The sequence below is a fragment of the Adelges cooleyi genome, unplaced genomic scaffold, assembly GCF_023614345.1.
Source record: "Adelges cooleyi isolate 19-005CV unplaced genomic scaffold, UGA_ACOO_1.1 ACOO_flye_CR_arks_rails_tigmint_CR_PRNA_30, whole genome shotgun sequence".
NCBI lineage: Eukaryota > Metazoa > Arthropoda > Insecta > Hemiptera > Adelgidae > Adelges > Adelges cooleyi.
The window spans coordinates 15,179,940-15,199,478 of NW_026095971.1; the positions used below are offsets into that span (position 1 = coordinate 15,179,940).

At 29.2% G+C, this 19,539-nt stretch overlaps 4 protein-coding genes across 10 annotated transcripts in view; 2 read left to right on the forward strand and 2 right to left on the reverse strand.

Moving 5' to 3' along the window:
* Nucleotides 1–5,803, forward strand: part of LOC126839273 (uncharacterized) — a 26,213-nt gene extending 20,410 nt beyond the window's left edge. For all 5 annotated transcript variants that reach the window (XM_050574475.1, XM_050574476.1, XM_050574474.1 and 2 more), the window contains 8 exons: nucleotides 562–896; nucleotides 1,821–2,297; nucleotides 3,954–4,077; nucleotides 4,180–4,394; nucleotides 4,473–4,665; nucleotides 4,754–4,966; nucleotides 5,036–5,254; nucleotides 5,323–5,803. In XM_050574475.1, coding sequence (XP_050430432.1) covers nucleotides 600–896; nucleotides 1,821–2,297; nucleotides 3,954–4,077; nucleotides 4,180–4,394; nucleotides 4,473–4,665; nucleotides 4,754–4,966; nucleotides 5,036–5,254; nucleotides 5,323–5,720 — 2,136 coding nt within the window. In that variant the 5' untranslated portion in view covers nucleotides 562–599 and the 3' untranslated portion in view covers nucleotides 5,721–5,803. The remainder of the gene's footprint in view (nucleotides 1–561; nucleotides 897–1,820; nucleotides 2,298–3,953; nucleotides 4,078–4,179; nucleotides 4,395–4,472; nucleotides 4,666–4,753; nucleotides 4,967–5,035; nucleotides 5,255–5,322) is intronic.
* Nucleotides 4,103–8,138, reverse strand: LOC126839274 (RPII140-upstream gene protein). Its single transcript, XM_050574480.1, has 7 exons — nucleotides 7,796–8,138; nucleotides 7,557–7,722; nucleotides 7,197–7,285; nucleotides 6,907–7,040; nucleotides 5,996–6,110; nucleotides 5,798–5,924; nucleotides 4,103–4,386 (listed from the first exon to the last, which is right to left on the reverse strand). The coding sequence occupies exons 1-6, from the start codon at nucleotides 7,945–7,947 to the stop codon at nucleotides 5,801–5,803; spliced, it is 780 nt and encodes a 259-aa protein (XP_050430437.1). The 5' UTR covers nucleotides 7,948–8,138; the 3' UTR covers nucleotides 4,103–4,386; nucleotides 5,798–5,800.
* Nucleotides 8,139–8,985: 847 nt separating this feature from the next.
* LOC126838965 (KICSTOR subunit 2-like) lies at nucleotides 8,986–17,015 on the forward strand. Of its 3 annotated transcripts, XM_050573793.1 has the most exons (9): nucleotides 8,986–9,251; nucleotides 9,462–9,608; nucleotides 9,680–9,948; nucleotides 10,019–10,157; nucleotides 10,873–11,060; nucleotides 11,115–11,271; nucleotides 11,356–11,451; nucleotides 11,991–12,145; nucleotides 16,905–17,015. In XM_050573793.1, exons 1-8 carry the CDS (start codon nucleotides 9,171–9,173, stop codon nucleotides 12,141–12,143), a joined length of 1,230 nt encoding a protein of 409 aa, XP_050429750.1. In that variant the 5' UTR covers nucleotides 8,986–9,170; the 3' UTR covers nucleotides 12,144–12,145; nucleotides 16,905–17,015. The 3 variants fall into 3 exon arrangements, with proteins under 3 accessions (XP_050429750.1, XP_050429749.1, XP_050429751.1); XM_050573792.1 differs by lacking the exon at nucleotides 16,905–17,015 and having other exon boundaries at nucleotides 11,991–13,209; XM_050573794.1 differs by lacking the exons at nucleotides 8,986–9,251; nucleotides 16,905–17,015 and having other exon boundaries at nucleotides 9,503–9,615; nucleotides 11,991–13,212.
* Nucleotides 12,414–17,341, reverse strand: LOC126838966 (platelet-activating factor acetylhydrolase-like). The gene is made up of 9 exons (XM_050573795.1): nucleotides 17,228–17,341; nucleotides 16,891–16,994; nucleotides 16,162–16,279; nucleotides 15,124–15,289; nucleotides 14,461–14,593; nucleotides 14,280–14,393; nucleotides 14,121–14,212; nucleotides 12,707–13,020; nucleotides 12,414–12,631 (listed from the first exon to the last, which is right to left on the reverse strand). The coding sequence occupies exons 1-9, from the start codon at nucleotides 17,256–17,258 to the stop codon at nucleotides 12,498–12,500; spliced, it is 1,206 nt and encodes a 401-aa protein (XP_050429752.1). The 5' UTR covers nucleotides 17,259–17,341; the 3' UTR covers nucleotides 12,414–12,497.
* Between the last annotated feature and the right edge of the window lie 2,198 nt (nucleotides 17,342–19,539).

Sequence of the window (19,539 nt, forward strand, 5' to 3'; positions counted from 1 at the left end):
GACTTGTCCAGTGCAAAATACCTACCTATAGTTTACAATCACGCACAGACCATCTGTATATTCAGCATTAGCGTTGCTTATTTAATGTGTTTAAAATTGTATCGATTAGCTAAAATCTAAGTAGGTACTTGCTTATCCCGATAGAACAATATTAATGTACTTACATAGTACTATTGTAGACAATAAAACTAAAGAGTCTATAAACATAAATTCTTTATTATAGACACTAAACATATGGTTAGGTACTGATAAAAACGTGTGTAACTATTTTATATATAATATTATTATTGTAAATACATACCTATTTATAAAGTTTTAGTAAGGTACGACTAACGCCTACACAAATTCTACCTACTCTTACTAAAAAAAGTATAAAATAAACGTCAAGCTTATACTTATGTCATATTAGCTTTTTAAATAGTAGAAAATTGTTTAATTTCTTCCAATTATACAGGTTGAGTTGGGATTTATAGTTATAATGACAACTATAATTGTATCGTCTAGTCTAAATTCTAAACTATCTTAATTGGAATTATGTTTAATCCTTACGTTTTTCTTTAGCTTAATTCGTTTTGAAAGGAGATGAAAATAGAAGAAAAATGAAATCACCCTACACGTTGGTACTGTTATCGTTGGTCTTGCAGTTGACGTTGACCATCGTCATTGCACAGTGGGACCGGCAGGTCCATCCTTGCGAGAGAGAATGTGTTGTAAACGGACTGTCCAAATTATGCGAATACCATTTCAAAGTTGAATGGTACTACACAATGAGCAAGGCGTGTTACGACTGTCCGTTCAACATGACGGACTGTTACAGGGCCGACTGTGTGCCGGCTGATGGCGTTGGGAAACCGATTATTGTCATTAATAGAAGTCTCCCAGGACCTTCAATACAAGTAAATAAATTGTGTACGCTCAAAATCACGCCAACTGTTGTTTTTCCCACGTCCAAAAAAAAAAACAAATTAGCTTACATTTTTCGGTTGAAAAGCTTTATCTAATGTCAACGACGATAGACAATCCATAATGTAACCCGTGCACGATCAATGGTTGTATCGCCGGAGTCCAACGTGGAACGACCGGTGTCATTGATATAGAACGCGTAATTGGGTTTTCAACAATGGACGAGCGTTCTTTGTTTAAAATAGCTTTACTTTGAAAATTTGAATACGAGCATATTGCAAATAAGTTTACATTGAAAAAGTTTTGATACAATTTGAACACGCTAGCACATAATTAATATGTCTATTTCAAGGAGGAATATCATACCTAATCATTCATCCATTGCCAATAACTCTTTATGATAACTCTTCCTTGTTAATAAGCTTCATTAGTTACACTATTGAGTATTGACTATGTTAAAATCGGTTACGGTGCACACAGTACAATGACAGGATGGGCTTTTCCGCAATGTTCGTGTACTGTTCAATACCTGTATCGTTGAATGTGCGGTGAACTTGAATTTTCTTTACGTAGTAGCTACTGTATAGATGGATTGCCTTCAACCATTGTTGACTTCTTTTGAAACCGTACAAATAAATTAATTTGTATAAGGAAGTGTCCAATTATACTGGCCGAACACCAATTAATTTACTAAAGCATAATAACCAATGACCAAATAGATTTTTCGTAAAATAAAATTTGCAAATAATAATGTATTTTAAAATATTTTGTATCTAAAATTTCAAAATTTAACATCCTACTACGTGAAACTAGACAGGTGTAGATATATGCGTTCTAACCTATCACCTATATCCTAGTATGTAGTGCGAATCATAATGTATTCGCCTAATAAAACGGTTACCGATGACATATTTTAGGTGTGTTTGGGAGATACTGTAGCGGTGACAGTAGAAAACGCGATGATGGAGGAATCTACATCGATTCACTGGCACGGTCACCATCAAAGAAACTCGCCGTATATGGACGGCGTACCGTACGTGACGCAGTGTCCGGTGCCACCGCATTCGTCGTTCCGGTACTCGTACGTGGCCGATAATGAAGGCACACACTTTTGGCACTCGCATTCTGGGTGCCAGCGGGGTGATGGCGTTTTTGGATCGTTCATCGTTCGCGGACCCAAGGAGCGCGATACGCACAAGGATATGTACGACATAGATGAGCATGTGATCACCATTGTCGATTGGGTGCACGAGTTGGGCATACGCAAGTTCTTGGCGCATCACCATGGATCGGGCGACAACAAGCCTGACACATTGTTGATAAACGGACATGGACGGAAAGGGTGGTTTGAAGACGATGTACGTACGCCCCTGGAGAAGTTCGACGTAACCAGAGTGAGTCTTCTTCTTCTTTCTTATAACAGAGACAATGAGCGCACTGCGCATGTGATGCTATTATAATAAAACAAATAAAGCAACCGAACATTTTAAACCTACATAGTAGTAACATAAATTATTTGATGAGTCGCATGACGCCAGAAAAGCCTAACCCACAAATCTATTATTCAAGAAAAAGCCAATTATAATTTTTTAAATGCTAATTCCAAAACAAAATTCTGTCATTTAGCGGATCAATTTTCTTTAAGGTTTTAATATATACCTACATATGTTTGTCTGACTTTTAGGCATTAGTACACCATTCATCCGATCGCCATAAAACTTTTGGAAGTTGAGTACACTCCCTCGAAGATTTCTGGCATAGTACTTTTCGAAAATTCTACCCCTAAGGGTGGCCTCATACACGAATTTTGTACTTTAAATACCTACGAAATATTTTTAGTTGCTAATCCAAAATAAACACTTCGTTTGTATCCATGGTAACCATGGTACTTGAGCAAATGGTAGAGGATGATTAAAGGAACAGGCAGATTCTATGTACCACAATTCTGAGGACGCTATTAAACATTTTCACGATTGGAACTGGATCTGGGACTGGACTGGGACTGGGACTGGGACCCTTGTTAACCCAAAATAAAAATTTGGTATGTAACCATGGTAACCACGGTACTCGAGCGAATGGTAGGTGATGATTAAAGAAAAAAGTTTTTCAGCCGAGTATGCAACCACGAAAGAGCATTTTCATGTCTCGTTGAAGTACCGAATAAATTTATATTAGTTGTAGAATTATAATTAAAAAAAAAATATATATATGGAGCTTCCAGTTACAGCATAAGGCCAAGGAGATTAAAAAATTATGTACAATCAAGTTTCTAGCTAAAATTGTAGTATTTATTATCTGGCCAAAAGTAACTTAACATAGAGAATTCAACTATTTTGAATTTATTATTTAGTTATATTTTGAACGTTGAACGTACAACATATGTTATCTTATCTCATATCAGATAACAGCGTAACGCTTTTTTCGGTAACACTTTTTTTCGGTTATGTACCGGCTAGTTCTCACCCCTATCTCCCGTCCCCAACCTCATCTCCGTGTGGTAACGCTTTTTTCGGTTATTTGCCAGGGTTATGTGCCAGAGCTAAGACATGCAAATGTCAACAGACAGATTCTGGGGACGCTATTAAACATTTTCACGATCGGAACTGGGACCCTTGAGTAATAGGGGGACATAATTAATATAATGTAATGTACATATGAAGATCTTAAAAAAAACCGAGACGGGGTATGCTAAAGTTTACTATTTACAACCTAAAATGGAGTACTGACTTTTTTAAAATCTTATTTGTAATTATTTTACTAAGCCCTGGCAACGCCGGGTCGGGACAGCTTGTATATTATATAAATTAATGCAATAACACGAAATTACATTTTTTGTGGTTTAAGCTATTCTGGCCTTAAGCCCTCATTTGTATGATTATTACAGTAAAATTAAGCTTTCTCAGTCTTAAACTAGACTAGAACAATACTCAACTAAACTGATCGGTGTTACTCTGTCTTACTGAAGTGAGGTTCAAAAAACTAAAAATGTTGAATTTATAATAAAAAGCTCAACTGTACTTTTACATTACTTTTATGATTTTGGATTTCAGGGAAAACGATACAGGTTCAGAGTGATAAACGCCGGATTCTTAAATTGTCCAATCGTAATGAGCATAGATAATCATACATTCACAGTTATTGCCACAGACGGGTATAACATTCGGCCAGTCGTAGGTAATTCAATCAACATTAAACAAAATGATAGTTTTATAACAGCACTATATTTCATTCAACACAAAAAAGACTAACAATATTATAATATGTACATAATTTCAGTTGACTCATTTGTCAGCTATGCCGGCGAACGTTGGGACTTTGTATTAGAAGCCACATCCGAAATTGGAAACTATTGGATGCGTTTTAGAGGTCTGATGGACTGTGATGAACGGTTTAACAGCGCATTTGAAGTGGCTATTTTACACTATGAAGGAGCTGATGACGATGAACCTCCTGGTGAACCTACATACGAGAATTCTGAGAACCCTGGAATCGTAAGTATTACAAGTTATTCACATTACAAAAATATTTCTTAAGATTAAGTAAATTTGTGCTTAAAACTGTTATTATAGCAACTGAACGCATTAAATAAAGGACCCGGTTTAATGGACTCTGCTACTGTGTCAGAATTAGAAGATGCAACAGAATTGGTAAATGATCGTCGACTAGTGTTAAAACCAGATGTAACGCTATATATGTCTTATGATTTTTATTCCATTGATAATCCACACTACCATAAGCCAATGTTATATGGATTTAAACAAGGTAAATGTGGAATTAAGAGAGTACTGTATAATATGATTACCTATATATATATATATATATATATAATTGGAATGTTTGTTTTTGTTAGTTTTACATAAATCAGAACGTCTTTATACCCCACAAATAAATAAAATGACTTTTAAATTACAATCATTCCCATTACTATCTCAAAGAGAAATGATAAAACCTGATATGAGCTGTGACAATATAAAGAAAAATTGTTCAAGGGAATTTTGCGAATGCACTAATATAATTAAGGTGCCTTTGGGATCAGTTGTTGAATTGTTTCTTATAGATAAAGGTAAATAAAAGGGAACAAAAGTTATTAATATTTTTAACACATTGTTATTACTTTACGATTTTATTTTAGGAGTTACATTCAATGCAAACCATCCATTTCATTTACATGGACATCCATTTAGGGTTATTGCGATAGATAGAGTAGGAAACCATACTTCTGCTGAAGAAATAGAAAAATTGGACAAAGCAGGAAAAATTATGCGAAATTTACGTAATGCTCCTCTTAAAGATACAGTAACAGTACCTGATGGCGGATTCACAATAGTACGGTTCATAGCCGATAATCCTGGTAATGTATTTATATGAAATAATAATTATGAAAATTTTAATTTATTTTATGACTTCTCGTAATTTTAGGTTATTGGTTATTTCATTGCCATATAGAATTTCATGTTGAAGTAGGAATGGCAACTGTATTTAAAATTGGTGAAGACTCCGATATGCCTCCACCACCTCCAGGATATCCAAAATGTGGAAATTATGATGCAAACGAATTCCTTTCATTTTCAGATATTGATAATAATGTGCCATCTAAATCAGATATAAATAAATATAACCATAGTAATGATTTAGGAGAAGGAATCAAAGTAAATTCTAGTGATGAGGACATAATAAGTACGTTAGATAAATGGTGGCCATTTGTAGGTGGAGCACATCCATACGTATCGAGTAATAGTCGTACTAATACACCACTCGTTAGTAGTTTAATAGGTTTTTTTATATTATTATTTTTTTATTATAACCAACATTTATGATATATATATATATATTGTACTTATAAATTTTGAATTATAATTTTCTGTGATAGATGTAAATAAAACAAACTATGTACTTATTATTTATTTGTAATATCGTTTTCAGTAGATGTTTGACCTTCTATCCTTTTATCGTGTTCCACCAACACAGTAGGTCGATCATATTGGAATACAATAGACTCTTTTGCTTCTTTAATGAAAAATCTGAAAAAGAAAATCCAATTATTAGGTAACAACTATAATTTTTAAATTGAGTTAAATTTAAAAATACTTACGCTTCTCTTTCTTTCTCAGATTGGTTTTGCCATTCTTTTAGTTCTTCCATGCTTAAAGGAGAAAATTTTAACAATAATAAAGTAGTCCATCCAACTATTATGCCCAAAAAACCTCCTGTAATGAATAATATTTAATAGGTATTAGTTATAATATAAATTAGTTATAACCATGATTGAAATATACAAGGTTATTGCACATATACCCCTTCTTCATCAAATATGTTAGCGTAACAGGCTGACAATCAAAATCAAGTATATAAGTACACGGTAAAATATACAGTAGTAGTAAAGTATATAGGCAAGGGTATAAGCATACCCTTGGTTTAAGCAGTTCACCCCGAAGGGCTCCCATACGACCGCGGACCAACTAGTAGCGCTGTGCGCTAATTGCGGGCCGGGGAAAGGTGTGTCTCAAGTGAAGTGGTCCTGTAAAAAGGCCATTTAGCGTTCGGCTTCAACATAACTTTAGTCGCCTTTTACGACAGGTGTGAGACACTTGGAAGAATTCTTTCTCCCTTATCCACAGGGATGGTAAAATTTATAGTAAAATTGATATCCGTTATACTGCTATTTTATTTCAGAAAATGTAAAACAGTTTGAGATAATGTGCAATGGCCTGTATATATCTACCATAGTTATAACTTATAAATAATTATTCTTTATTTTTTCATTAATAATGATATTTATGTATGTAAATGCAGAATACTAAAAATGCATACAAATTATACTACACCATAGTAATTGTTCCTAGCAGATATTAATACAGAAACAATAAATAATTTTTGTGTTCTATATTATAATGTAATTTTATTTATTTCAAGAATATAACTTGATAAGATAAAATAAGTGGAAAATTGTTCTATAAATATTTTTTTAATCTTAAAAAAATCACATATAAAAAAATAATTTACCCAATGTGGATCCAATAATTAAACCTCTGATCCCTAAACTTATTCTAGCGACTCCACCAATAATAACTCCAGCAGTTAAATAGCTAAGAGCTGATACATCATTTAAGTAGGCATTCATGACAGTTACAATGGTCCTGAAATACACATAGTAAAAATCAATATAATGTGTAATATTATATTAAATATTTGTTATTAGAACCATTCATAAGAATTTGATTATCAAGATTATAGCTAAATTTGTTTTTGATAGTTAATTTAATTTTCAACAGTGAACAATTGGTAATGCTTACACAAAACAACCACAAAATATACCAATTCTTGTTCCCCATTTAAATATGCCTCTTGCCATAGCTAAACTAACAGCAGATTGAAGTTTTGCCTAAAAATAAAAAATTAATATAGTATGAGTTAATTCTGGATTATTTGATTAACAATTAATCAAAATTTTAATATTATAATTATACATAGGTGATGGTGTCTTTTTGCTTTTAAAACATGCTCTACGGAAATAAGGAATTCCTGATTTGTAGAGATCGGATTTATATCATTTTTTTAAAAATTATATTAGGTATACTATAGGAATTTTATTTGTATAGAGAATTAAATAAATTAATATAGTTTTAGTATTATTGTAGTTTTAATTTTATTACTTTCGCTTCAAATTGATTTTGAAAGAGGGTTGCTTGATTTTTGGCAAAAAAATCATCATATGCTCGTTTACTATATGAAAAACTTCCGTACACACCACCTAATAATGCACTATAACATATCGTTGATGTTATAGCTCTAATATCTGCAGATGGATTTCCATCATCACTAAAAATAAGATATATATTTTATTAAATAAAGTAGTGTTTTAAAAAATAAATAGATGATATTAAATCTTTACTCGTGTTTGAAGGCATTTTTTACACCCTGCCAGCCGCCTACTTTCTTGTTGTTTAAAATTCCAGTTCCAGCTACATCGTGCACATTTTTATCAAAAAAAATTGCAGGTAAGAAACATCGAGTATAAGTAAACCTCCAATTTAACTTATACATAATTTACTCTGTTACTTATAACATAAGAAAATAGTTTATAAATAATTTACTACTCGGAAACAATAAAATAGTTTACAAACTACAACTGTATAACATAGACAGAAATCAGCCACTAAAATATATCAGAAATAAGCGACTTAAGTATAAATATTAAATTATTTATTATTATAAGGATTAGAGTAAATTGTAAAAAGTTTAAATTGTTATCAATTATAAAACTGTTATCATTAATTTTTAAAAATTTGGTCAACTTGAAGAATTTTGGGTTATAATTCATGGAGATATATTTGTTTTCCATACCATGCCACCGGTTTATATTATCTAGAATTTGAAAAAAATTAACATTTAATTATCATTTTTTACAATCAAGTATTTAACGTATTGGTCAAGGTGGATTTATTTAGAAGTATGTGTAGTATTATTATAGTATGTTGTCATAGATACGTATAAGGTCACTAGGTAATAAATAATAATACTCTGTATAAGTTATACTCAATGGTATAAGGTATAATATGTAAAAGATCTATGTACGTTGCCCAAAAAAAAAAAAAACTATTTACGCCTGCAAGGTTATTAATTTTTCAATTTTATTTTAATCATCATATGTTGAAAGTTCATATTCGTAGAAACGGCTTTTAATTAATGTTTGGACAATTTTGATATATTATATATAGTGTATCTGTGTGCACCTACCATAGACCTATAAAGATACCCGACAAAATAATGAAATACATATCCTTAAATGCTTTACAACTTCGTATAACACAATGATAAATAATAATTAAATATGATTTAATTATTATATATTTCCATTTGGTGTATTGTCATATATATAAAAATTATTATTATTCCATGTCTTTTTAATTTTTATTCCATGGACAACCTTACAACTCTATCTATCTCTTTCTAACGTTGTTCATAACGCGGCAGTATAGGCGGTGTGTGTGGGAGGCGCAGTCCATATCTTTATAGATCTATGGTACCTACTTGCGATTAATGGAAAATCTTTATCATTATTCTTATCATTATTTAAAATAATAAATTATTTTTTATCAGTGTCCGGGGCCTGGTAATATGTTGTTTAGCGTATTATTAAATATTTTATATATATGTAGGTTAATGTATTAAGTTGGTTGTAGTCTGCTGTAGAAATAAACAGCTATTAAAATTATAATTTTTTTTAATGTTTTTAATCATAATTTTTTACTTATTTATTAAGAAAAATGTCCAACCAAGAAGAAATTATCCATACATTTTTCGTGCATTTATCTCAATCTAATTACGATAGAGCAAAAGACTTTATGGTATTTAATATTTATTTATACATTTATATTTATGTATGTACAGGGTCTATTGTTTTCATTATGTTTAAAGAGTGAAGAGGGGAGTGTAGTATCAAATTTGTATGATCATAATTTAATCTACCGAAAATCCTTAATATTCTAACGGCCCTATACTTACATGTTTGCATTGTATTATTTATTACTAATATACAATTACTTATCTAATTCAAGGAAAAGCAGCGTACTATGTTACTAAGTTATACTTGGCCAAAGTCATTGTTTGATATTTTATGTGATTTTGCTTTAGCGGAAAAGAATTATTCCGATACCAATTTTGTACCATCAAAGAGCAAAATGTTTGTTCGAAGAGATGATGAAGTATTTTGTATTATAAATATTACACTTGTATTTGGATGAAAAAACCTATTTTAATAATTCAATATTTGCAGAATTATCTTAGATTTGTGTACAAAACTTTAATTCAAGACTTGGAAAAACTGAAACTGCTAGTAACCAATGGCCATGTGATACAATTAATTACATCTCTTCTGTATTATATGTCTGTCAGACTTAAACTTCTTGAATTGTATGATAAAATATACACCATTGGATCTGCAAACACTTTCATAGATTTTAGTGAGCTAACAGAAAAGGCTGAACTAATTCAAAATCATTATAACCATCAATCTCCAATAGACGACATTCTGAAAATTTTACAGTAAATAAGTGAAGTGTTTTTATTGTTTCTGTTTGTTTAAAGAAAATACTTTATAGACTTTTATTTGTAGGTATGAACATGATTGTCTAAAATATTTATTCAAATGTCATGATAATTTAGAAAACTGGAGGTATATAGAAGCATTAATAAATTTAAAAAGAGGTTGTGATATATTTTATGTATGGGAAAAATGCTTTCAAAATAAGGAGGTAAAAATTAATTAAATACAATAAAAACAGTAAAATTAAGATATTAATAAAAGGTCACAAATAAAAACAAATTTGTATAAATTAAAATTCATCCTAAAATTTTTTTTTACATAACATCTACAATATTATGATTTGACTTATTTTAGTGTATTATAGACATAGGTGCAATTAGAGGGGGTGCTGGGGAAGTTAAATCCTTCTAATTTCGTTCAGGGTCTAAAAAAATGTCAGCAGCCAAACGGACACAACCCTTGAGTATGGTTTATAATTTTTTCTAAAATTCTAAGGGAGCTTTTAGACTTTTTTTAAAAGATTAACTTCTTCAGCACCCACTCTAGTTGCATCAATGATCATAGGCGCAATTTCAATTTTTAATTTGGGGGGGCTAGACATTTTTTTATAATATATATATAAGTAAATATATTTTTGTATTTCAAAATTGTATGCATAACCTAATTTTTTTGGGGGGGCTAAGCCCACCCTAGCCCCCCCGTATTTGCGCCTATGCCAATGATTATAATGTATGTCTATGTTCCCTGGGCTAAGTTTAATATATTAAGTATATTATATATTTTTTAAACATTTTGTGTATCTACTATTGCTATTTTGAGAGGGATGAGATTTAAATCATACATGTTCTGGCTTAATCTTATGCTACAAGAAAGTGTAACTAATGATAATTATTATACTATTCTAAGCTTAAAATAATTTTTAGACATGGCGATTTGGTTCATCATTTTTAAACAAAAATACATTTCCAGCATTATTTTTATGGCATAAAAAATTTAAACATTTAACACTTTCAAAATTTACTTTGTATTTCTACGCAATACTTTTGCAACAAAGCACCTTACAAGACATGAAAAACTTGTGTAACACACACAATGTTCATTTTTTTTCCAAGTACGTAAATATATTTTTAAGTTAAACAAATTTTAAAGATTTTGAACGTTTCAGAATGCAACAGTTACAAAAAAAATCTGAAGCACAAGCTGTGATATTAGTATTTAGTTCTTTTGGTTTAACAGACTATAGAGGTCCTGGTTATTGTAGTCCTACTAAGGAACCATTAGATCCATACATTAAACACCAAGTAATGCTCAGTTATCCAAAGGTATAGTATTGTATCTAAAATGTATGAAGTTTTTTGTAAATAAATCATTTATGTGTATATTAATTAAAGAATTTTGTTGAATAGGTTCCTGTTCATTTAGATACTATTGAACAACTAATATCAGATAAAATTGATGCAGATAAGTCATTCAATAAGGTCATATGGGCAAATTTTTCGACTGTAAGTTTTAAATATTTTTTTAACACACTTTTGACATTCCCATTGATTTGGCTTTACACTTTAGTATAGATAATATTTTATGCATTGTTAAACTGTGTTTCATTTTTAAACTAAACTGGTAAGAATGGAATATGGCAGATCAAAAGACGCATACATGAGATTGATAGCTTATAATAGCTAACTAATAAAAACTTGGAGTATATTTGAATGTATGTGGTTAAGTATAGGATACCCTTCACTATTAAAATTATAATATTTTTTGTAATATGTAGTATTATTTTGTATATAGTAGTATACGCGTTTTACGGTAGCAAGATTAGCGCTCGTAACAGACAGATAACCCTCAGTATGTTGTTAGTGTGATCACGCTAATTTGAAACTCATTCTTTTCTTTAATGCCTTCTAATGTTTGTTATGTTAACATAAATATATTATAATGTGTCTTAAGCCGATGGTCTGTGGTGTTAACGCAGAGATTAATTGGTAAAAAAAGCCTAATAATAATGTGCCTTATAATTAATTTTGTAATTTCGTTTCAGGGTGCATATTTGTTAGCTGCTGTTGATTTGAGAGTGACTTTAGTGATGTTGTATGAACGTCGGCCTAGAAGTGAAGAACGTGATAAAGTAAATGTTAGTGACTTTGTATCACAACTACGTTGTCACAGGCATTTCCTAACTATTTACAAGTAAAAGTAATGCTGTGTCAATTAATTTATCTCATGTTTGTGTCTTCCTTTTTCAAATAATAATGATGTTTAATATTTGACAATGCCTTTCCCATGGCTTATTGTGTAACTACATTGTATATTACCTATGTTCAAATCTTTTGAATAATTTATTTATTAACACTAATTTAGAACCAAAGAATAATATCTTTTTAAATTTATTGATTATTATTATGAAACAATTTTTAAAAATAAATATGACTGACTATTAATTGTTAATAATGTGTACATATTTAAAAAAAACAATATTTGTTTCTTGATTGCAATTCTAAAGGTCTTTTTTCAAATTTTATACAAGAAAACTTATTTTATTTGGCTATTAAACTTCATCGAGTTCATCAAAATCAGATTTTGTTCTGTACTTTTTGGCACAACAAATAATATAGTCGACAAAATGTCTATCACGGTTTTCTTTTATGTACGCCTCTGCATTTTCACAGCTTTCTGGGTAACCTATATAATAAAATATGTATATTAATCTATTTTTAATCTTGTTAACAACATAATATTATATTGTAATTTACATACCTGTATGGTCATGTAAAAATTTTACTGTCAAACTGCTTTGTATTCTCAACACCTTTGTAGAGTTCATTTTATTCCACATAAACGGACCTAACCAGTAACCCCAAATGTAAGGTGAATCTGTGTGGTTTTCATGTGAGGTGTTTTTAATTGTGTACAACTCTCGTATTCCTTCGGAATAAAAGTACTTGCGAAGCATGGCTACGTTTGATGGCAAGTGAAACGTTTGTGAATTAAGAAACAATATGGGTTGTTTTATGCTCATAAGTGGTACACATTTTAATGGAGACATCCAGCCGTCAACAATAATAGCAGCTCTGTAAATATTTAAGAATAAAAAAGTTAAATACGATTATCTAGATACCAGAATACTATACATCACTCTATTTAAAAACATGAATTATCAGTAAATAATTTACTGTCAAAAAATTATTTATGTAATACTGAAATTTATAAAAATTACGTATTATTTTGTTATAGTAAATTGACTATAGAGTGATCAATTTATAGAAGTCCACTCATTTTCTAAGATAATAGTATTATAAATAGATAATAGTAAGATAATTAGATAATAGTAAGATATAGTGAACTTAGTAGTTTATTTTATCAAAAATATTCTAGTTTATATTCTTTAAGTTTTATTTTACATTGTTTTTTAATGATTACTTTTTCCTGAATTGTATTGACTTTTTAAACTCAAATGGAAACAAATATTATTTATTACATTAAAAAATCAAGGAAAATCAAGGTACTTACTGAAAATCTTGACTGGTTATGTCCAGTTTTAAATTATTTTTGTGAATCTTAGTACTATAGATGCCGCATTAGTATTAGTATTCAAAATTTAAGGGGTGAAAGGGAGGTTTTAATAAATTACAAATTAAAGTAAATATAACGAGTATTCAATACTAAATACTTTGTTTTGTTATTAATAGAGAAATATTATGTTAAATTGATTTCCCTGAAGACTGAAGAGTGTACCATATATAATTATAATTTATATAACTAATGTTGTTCCAAAGTGTATTACTTATCAGAGTATACTTTTTACATATTTCTTAATTTTTTTACTTTAAGTTACAAAAAACTTGATTGGTTTTATAAACCGTTATTTTACTATCGTAATTGATCCAAAACCCGGTTTATAGACCCAATAAAATAATTTCCATCAAGGGTCTATTCTTGAATATTTTAGCATAGGACCATATATATAATGTATATATGGTACATATTGTAAAAATAGTCAAGTTTGTGAGCCCGTCTCGCGAAGAGGGAAACGGGATTTTAATTCCATAAATATAATATCTTATTATATTGAATAGATAGTATTAGATGGTTTGAACGAATGTCTATTTTTTCGAACTTTCCGTCTTTGCCCCTTACGTTATGATGTTAATATACATAAGCTGATACTTACTTTATGCGGTTGTCATTGGCCGCAGCGTATATCGATGTCATTCCGCCAAAAGAAAACCCTGACATAACTATATTTTCTATACTCAGTTTACCCTGTATATACACATGTTGCAATAATTCAAATTTTCTTTTTATATTTTAGTTAAGTTTTTGTTCCTACTTTAAACTGTGTCAAATCGAACGGCGAATTTAGTATATTTGTAACATGGTCGCCATTGTTCATTTCAGACAAGATATCCAGGACTTTACAAATTTCTTTGCATCTGATTTTTACCTAAAAACATTAGTTCCCGATATCAAGTTATATTATTTTGACCCGTAATCAAAAATGTCCTACGAACTTGGCTATTTCTGATTATATGACGGTGTACGTCATAGGTTTTGTACAAAGACTCGTACTTTATCCACGTTTCACTCTTATTCAGTACGCTCTCTGGTGAATCGTAATAGTATGTGGCGGCTGCAGACTTATCTCTAAATTAAGGATAATGTTTAATGTTATTAGTCGATGAATGACGATGAGTTTGTATTAACCTTTATTATATTATCATGACACATTTTAAATTACAATACTAAATAGAAATCTATCCCACATATACGGTATACCTCATATTTTCTAAATATTTTGTTTAGATTCTGCAAACCTTGAATAAGTGAAGGTATACATTTCTGTTAAGGATATATAATTGAATTACCTATGTCGTTATAAGAAAATATGAGATTGAGACTAATATTTTGGGGTAGGAAATTCATATAAAAATTAAAAATTAATTATATTCAATAAAGTATACAACTGGTAAATTAACAACGAATGAACAGGAAAAATGCCTCTTTAATGCAAAACTACTTTTGAATAGTTCATAATTGTTTTACTATAATTAGCTGATTTAGTTTAATTTTACAATTTTATCATTTTAAGATGAGAAATTAATCAAAATATAATATGTTGTTTTTAGTAATTAGTATTGATCATGTAGCTGATATAGAAATTATTTCATGTTTACCTGTGTTCAACTGCGGCCACTACAAAGCCATAGGATGCTATTGAATTACAATATTCTGAGCACAAGAATTTAGTGGCTGCATATCCATGGGAAAATATAAACAAAGGATACGATTTTTGTGCTTGTGATAATGGTGCATTACTAATAGTCGGAATAAAATACGGTTCTAGAAATAAAATAAAAATTTCGATTAGAAATAATGTGAATTATATAATCCTCTGTATAATCCTTATTACTAACATCGTTTCTTGTATTTTTAATAATTAAATTATTGATGACTTAATTAAACAAATGTCGAATCTACAAAATTAAGACTTTACAGAAAACTATTTAAAAGTTTTTTCTTTAAATTTGTTTACAGTATTTGATACGATTTTTAGCGTTATAAATATGAATTAATTTAGTTCCGTGTTTTTAAAAACCTTCCTATTCTTTATCAGATTATACAGTAAACACATTTTCACTAAAAATGTTCTTACAACATTTTTCAATTAGGATATATTAATTTTAAATAAATAATACATTAGACAACAATTTTAGTTAAAGTATCTTTTATATCATTTCTCTTTGTTCTGGTTATAAACTGAGTGAAAAAAATCAAGAAATAGGAGGTTAATACTTGATGCTATTATTTTTGGAACCTTAGTGAAGGGTAAGTTAGACTAATGTCTCGAAACGAGGTTTAAGAAGGGAATTAAACTGTTCTTGTTTGGGGTTTTGGATACTTAACGATGAGAAATATTGTTGTTTGTTATCGAGTAATGAACTATGTACAATAATATACATTGTATATTATGCAAGGCAACCATTGAAACTGGATGTGATATTTAGAGCAAAAGGCTCGTTTGATTGGGGACTTAACCTGATATTATAAGCGTATTAATGTATTTAATTTATTTACATCGAGATGTAAGGACTTTTAGCCGCAAATTTTAATTGTTTGACTTCTTAAATATATCATTTTATAGATAATAATTCATATTTTTTGATCTTGCTACAAAATGTTATTAAGAATTTTATATAATACTTTATTTTTACTTTGTCTTATTAAAGTTTGGCCGTGTTTATATATGAAGAACGGTGTTTTGTTCGCATTAGCAAATCCTTTTAAATACATTTCATGCGGCATCCATGGTACCCATTTGTCCGAGTATTTCTAAATATAACAGTTATTCAGTATTATTGAGTTTCATAAATACCATACATTGAACATTTATATTGTTTGTGTGTAAGTCTATAGAATTAAAAATGTCTTATAATGATAAACTTATTTAAAGTGAATCGTGAATAAGCTACAAACATCCTAACAGCAGAAAAAAGCGATCTTAAAGATAGCTGAGATAGTTTTATATGAGCAGTCAATAAGGTATTTAATGTGTTGCCGGCCAATACAAGGATGAAAATGGTTTAAAATGTCTAAAGTAACAGCTGTCTTATTATTAGAGATCCTAAATGCGTGACCTGAATTAATTTAAATTTAAGTTGATTTCTTAAATGAGAAGGGAAATACAATATTATTATATCTAGCTGGTAACAATGTTATTTTACCTTTTCTCTCGAAAATCGAATATTTCTCCTAAATATTTAGATAATCTAGACAACGAGAATCAAGATTTATAGTTTTTTAAGAACTATTTAAAAATTTGTACTATTAAAAACTGACTACACTGTTTTGTTTTACAAGCTATTAAAATATTAGTGAAACTTGTTAATAGGTTGTATTAAAATAAATATATACATAACGTCGAAACAAAAATGAATACTTACGTCTAACTTTTCAGGGGAGATGTCTATGGGATAGAATATCCTGAAGAAGCACCCTTCAGGACTATATTCCGTCATCAGTTCAACACTGCCTGTAGCGTAAGGGCCTAAAATGTATTTGAGTATGTATTTGTAATGTAATTGAGTACAAAATATAATATACTAGGTATAAATTAATAATAATAATTCTTAACTATATATAATATGTAATTGTGTAATACGATTAAATAGTAAACTCTTTGTAGGTATGTATGTATTATTTTAGAAATTGAATAATCTATGAGGTGTATAAACATTTTTTCTTGATACCTACTGGTTTCTTGATAATTCATGTACTTACCCAAAGGATAAGGCAAATGGCGTTTATTCATTTTTTTCGCTTCCGTAAATTCAGCAATAAAGGACTTCACTTATTAACTGTATTCGACAAGACAAACTAAGCAGTTTACATGCTTTACGTTTTTTTGTCATTTGTTTTGGCTTAGTAGAGGTCATACATATTTATACAAAGATGTGCCTATAGTATGCTAATTACTAAATATATTCGTGTATACATTTTAAAATTAAAAGTCGTGGGTTTTTACAACAGCTTATAATTTAGGTACGAAAACGACATTCTCAGATTTGCATTTGAAATGTTGACAGGGAATTTAATATTTTTGTCGTTTCAAAAGTTTTACGTTATCATTAGTTTGGCTATATTAGCTACAACGGTGATATTTAGGTTGAAATAAATAAAAACAAATGTATCGTGTCGCGAAGATTTTAAAATTTAAGATTTATATTTATATAAAAACAGTCGTTCCATACTGCGTAACTCATCAATTACAACAAGTAGCAAGTATGCGAAATATTTACATAATATGCCCTCGAAGAGGCAAGAGCCAAAATTGTGAAAAATACCCTTTTAGTTCTTTTATAATGTTCAAAGTTTTAGATATATTCGAAATAAATGTAAAATTGTTTAATTCTACTTGGGGTGCCAAATGACCCATTTAGAGTACTAATTTTTTAATACTCTAAATCTAAAACTATACTAATATAAGCGATTTAAAAATTCATTTTTTTAAATTAAATATATTATAGTAAATTATTCATTTTTTCTTAAGGGAGATCTAAATGTTTACTTCAATAATTATAAGGGGATTTGTATATACTCATATATTCTTATACATTAAATACAATAACCTAGGTACATTGTATCACTATAGACTATAATATAAAATATTCTAACGAGGAATAGTGACTAGTAAATAGTATTTGGCGCATAGAATAATTAAGAATAAAAAGTTACATTTAGTAACTAATTAAAGTAATATATTTTATAATATGATTGGTAAAAATAATTTAAAAGCCTTATTGATATTTTAAGTATACATTTTAGTATAAGTAAGTATTCATTCTAGTTATAAGTATAAATTCTTCAGTAGATACTTTAAATGTTTTATGATTACAAATTATTTTATAAGTTTTTATGGTTTATTTTAGATCTAAAGTATGATAACTGGGCTTTGGAAAATATGTCTAGACTCTACTAATAGAATGATATTTTTTTAATACAATAATTCAGTAGCTCGGTAATGTTTTTACTAAAAAACTACCTCAAATAATGCGTAGTGGTTTTGATTGTTTATCGGAAAGTAATAGCGTGTTGAATTTGAAATACATAGAATATACCAGTTTTCGTCGAATTTTATTGAAGGGCAATGGAAACTTTTAAATTAGAAAATAGAGTTGATGTTATTTTTAAATCACATCAATATCTTTTAGTTCTGCATTGAAACTAAAAATGTCATGGGCAAACAAATATAATGTCCTCACAGTATGTATGACAATAATTATACATGACTTATGTAATTTTTTTTAAATATGTTAATTTACTTATTTACTAATGGAAAAATCTCGTTTTGTCAAACTATATGGTAATTAATTTTATAATTACTTAAGATTATGGGTATCAACGTTCAAAAACATACTTAAGTCCATGTATTATCGTGTTTCAAGAACCTTGGCTTTGAGTTTTTGAAAGTATTACTTAACATCGTCAACAAATTAAAAAAAAAATTGATTTGATAAATTATGTGGTAGTAAGATATTTTTTGTTAACAATTATAATATTAAATTACTGTGAATGTAATGTATAACATACATATGAAGGGCTGCGGAGAAAAAAGATCAATGTCAATTTTTTAACATTCTGAGAAAATCATGTTTTTAATTTTAAAACGTAATACATTTTGCCTGTATGCCTAAACTTCTGGTGGTCGTTACTCTCGACTAATCTATTTTTTCCCTGATTCGAGCGCATAAAAGATACAATACGTCAATACAAAGAGTTTGATACCAAAATCTCATTTTCAAAAAAAAATTTACATTGATCTTTTTTCCCCGCAGCCCTTCATATATTATATTAATTAAAAAGATATAATAAAATAAATTCTTATGTTCTAGATTTAATTATTTCGATGAATTTTAAAATATGGATCAATTTAGATCAGATCTTCCTAAAATCGTACAAAAATATTCTTTGTATACTATTATAATTACTAATTAGATACTTTATAATACTATCCAGCTTTCCTGTGTCTACAAATTTTTTATCATCTTTATATTATAGTGTTTGTTAAAAACCTCCAAAAAAATGTTAATACA

Excerpts from the sequence above, each read along its gene's own strand:
- LOC126838965 (XM_050573793.1), top strand. The coding sequence starts at position 9,171 with ATGTCCAACCAAGAAGAAATTATCCATACATTTTTCGTGCATTTATCT. Across the intron at positions 10,158-10,872 it reads AATGCTTTCAAAATAAGGAG|ACATGGCGATTTGGTTCATC; the intron begins GTAAAAATTAAT and ends AATAATTTTTAG. Across the intron at positions 11,272-11,355 it reads TAATGCTCAGTTATCCAAAG|GTTCCTGTTCATTTAGATAC; the intron begins GTATAGTATTGT and ends TTTGTTGAATAG.
- LOC126838966 (XM_050573795.1), bottom strand. The coding sequence starts at position 17,258 with ATGAATAAACGCCATTTGCCTTATCCTTTGG. Across the intron at positions 15,290-16,161 it reads CCAAACTTTAATAAGACAAA|AACCGTATTTTATTCCGACT; the intron begins GTAAAAATAAAG and ends TTTTATTTCTAG. Across the intron at positions 12,632-12,706 it reads ATTTTTACATGACCATACAG|GTTACCCAGAAAGCTGTGAA; the intron begins GTATGTAAATTA and ends TTTATTATATAG.
- LOC126839274 (XM_050574480.1), bottom strand. The coding sequence starts at position 7,947 with ATGTATAAGTTAAATTGGAGGTTTACTTATACTCGATGTTTCTTACCT. Across the intron at positions 7,041-7,196 it reads ATATTTTGTGGTTGTTTTGT|GACCATTGTAACTGTCATGA; the intron begins GTAAGCATTACC and ends TGTGTATTTCAG. Across the intron at positions 5,925-5,995 it reads TCTGAGAAAGAAAGAGAAGC|ATTTTTCATTAAAGAAGCAA; the intron begins GTAAGTATTTTT and ends TTTCTTTTTCAG.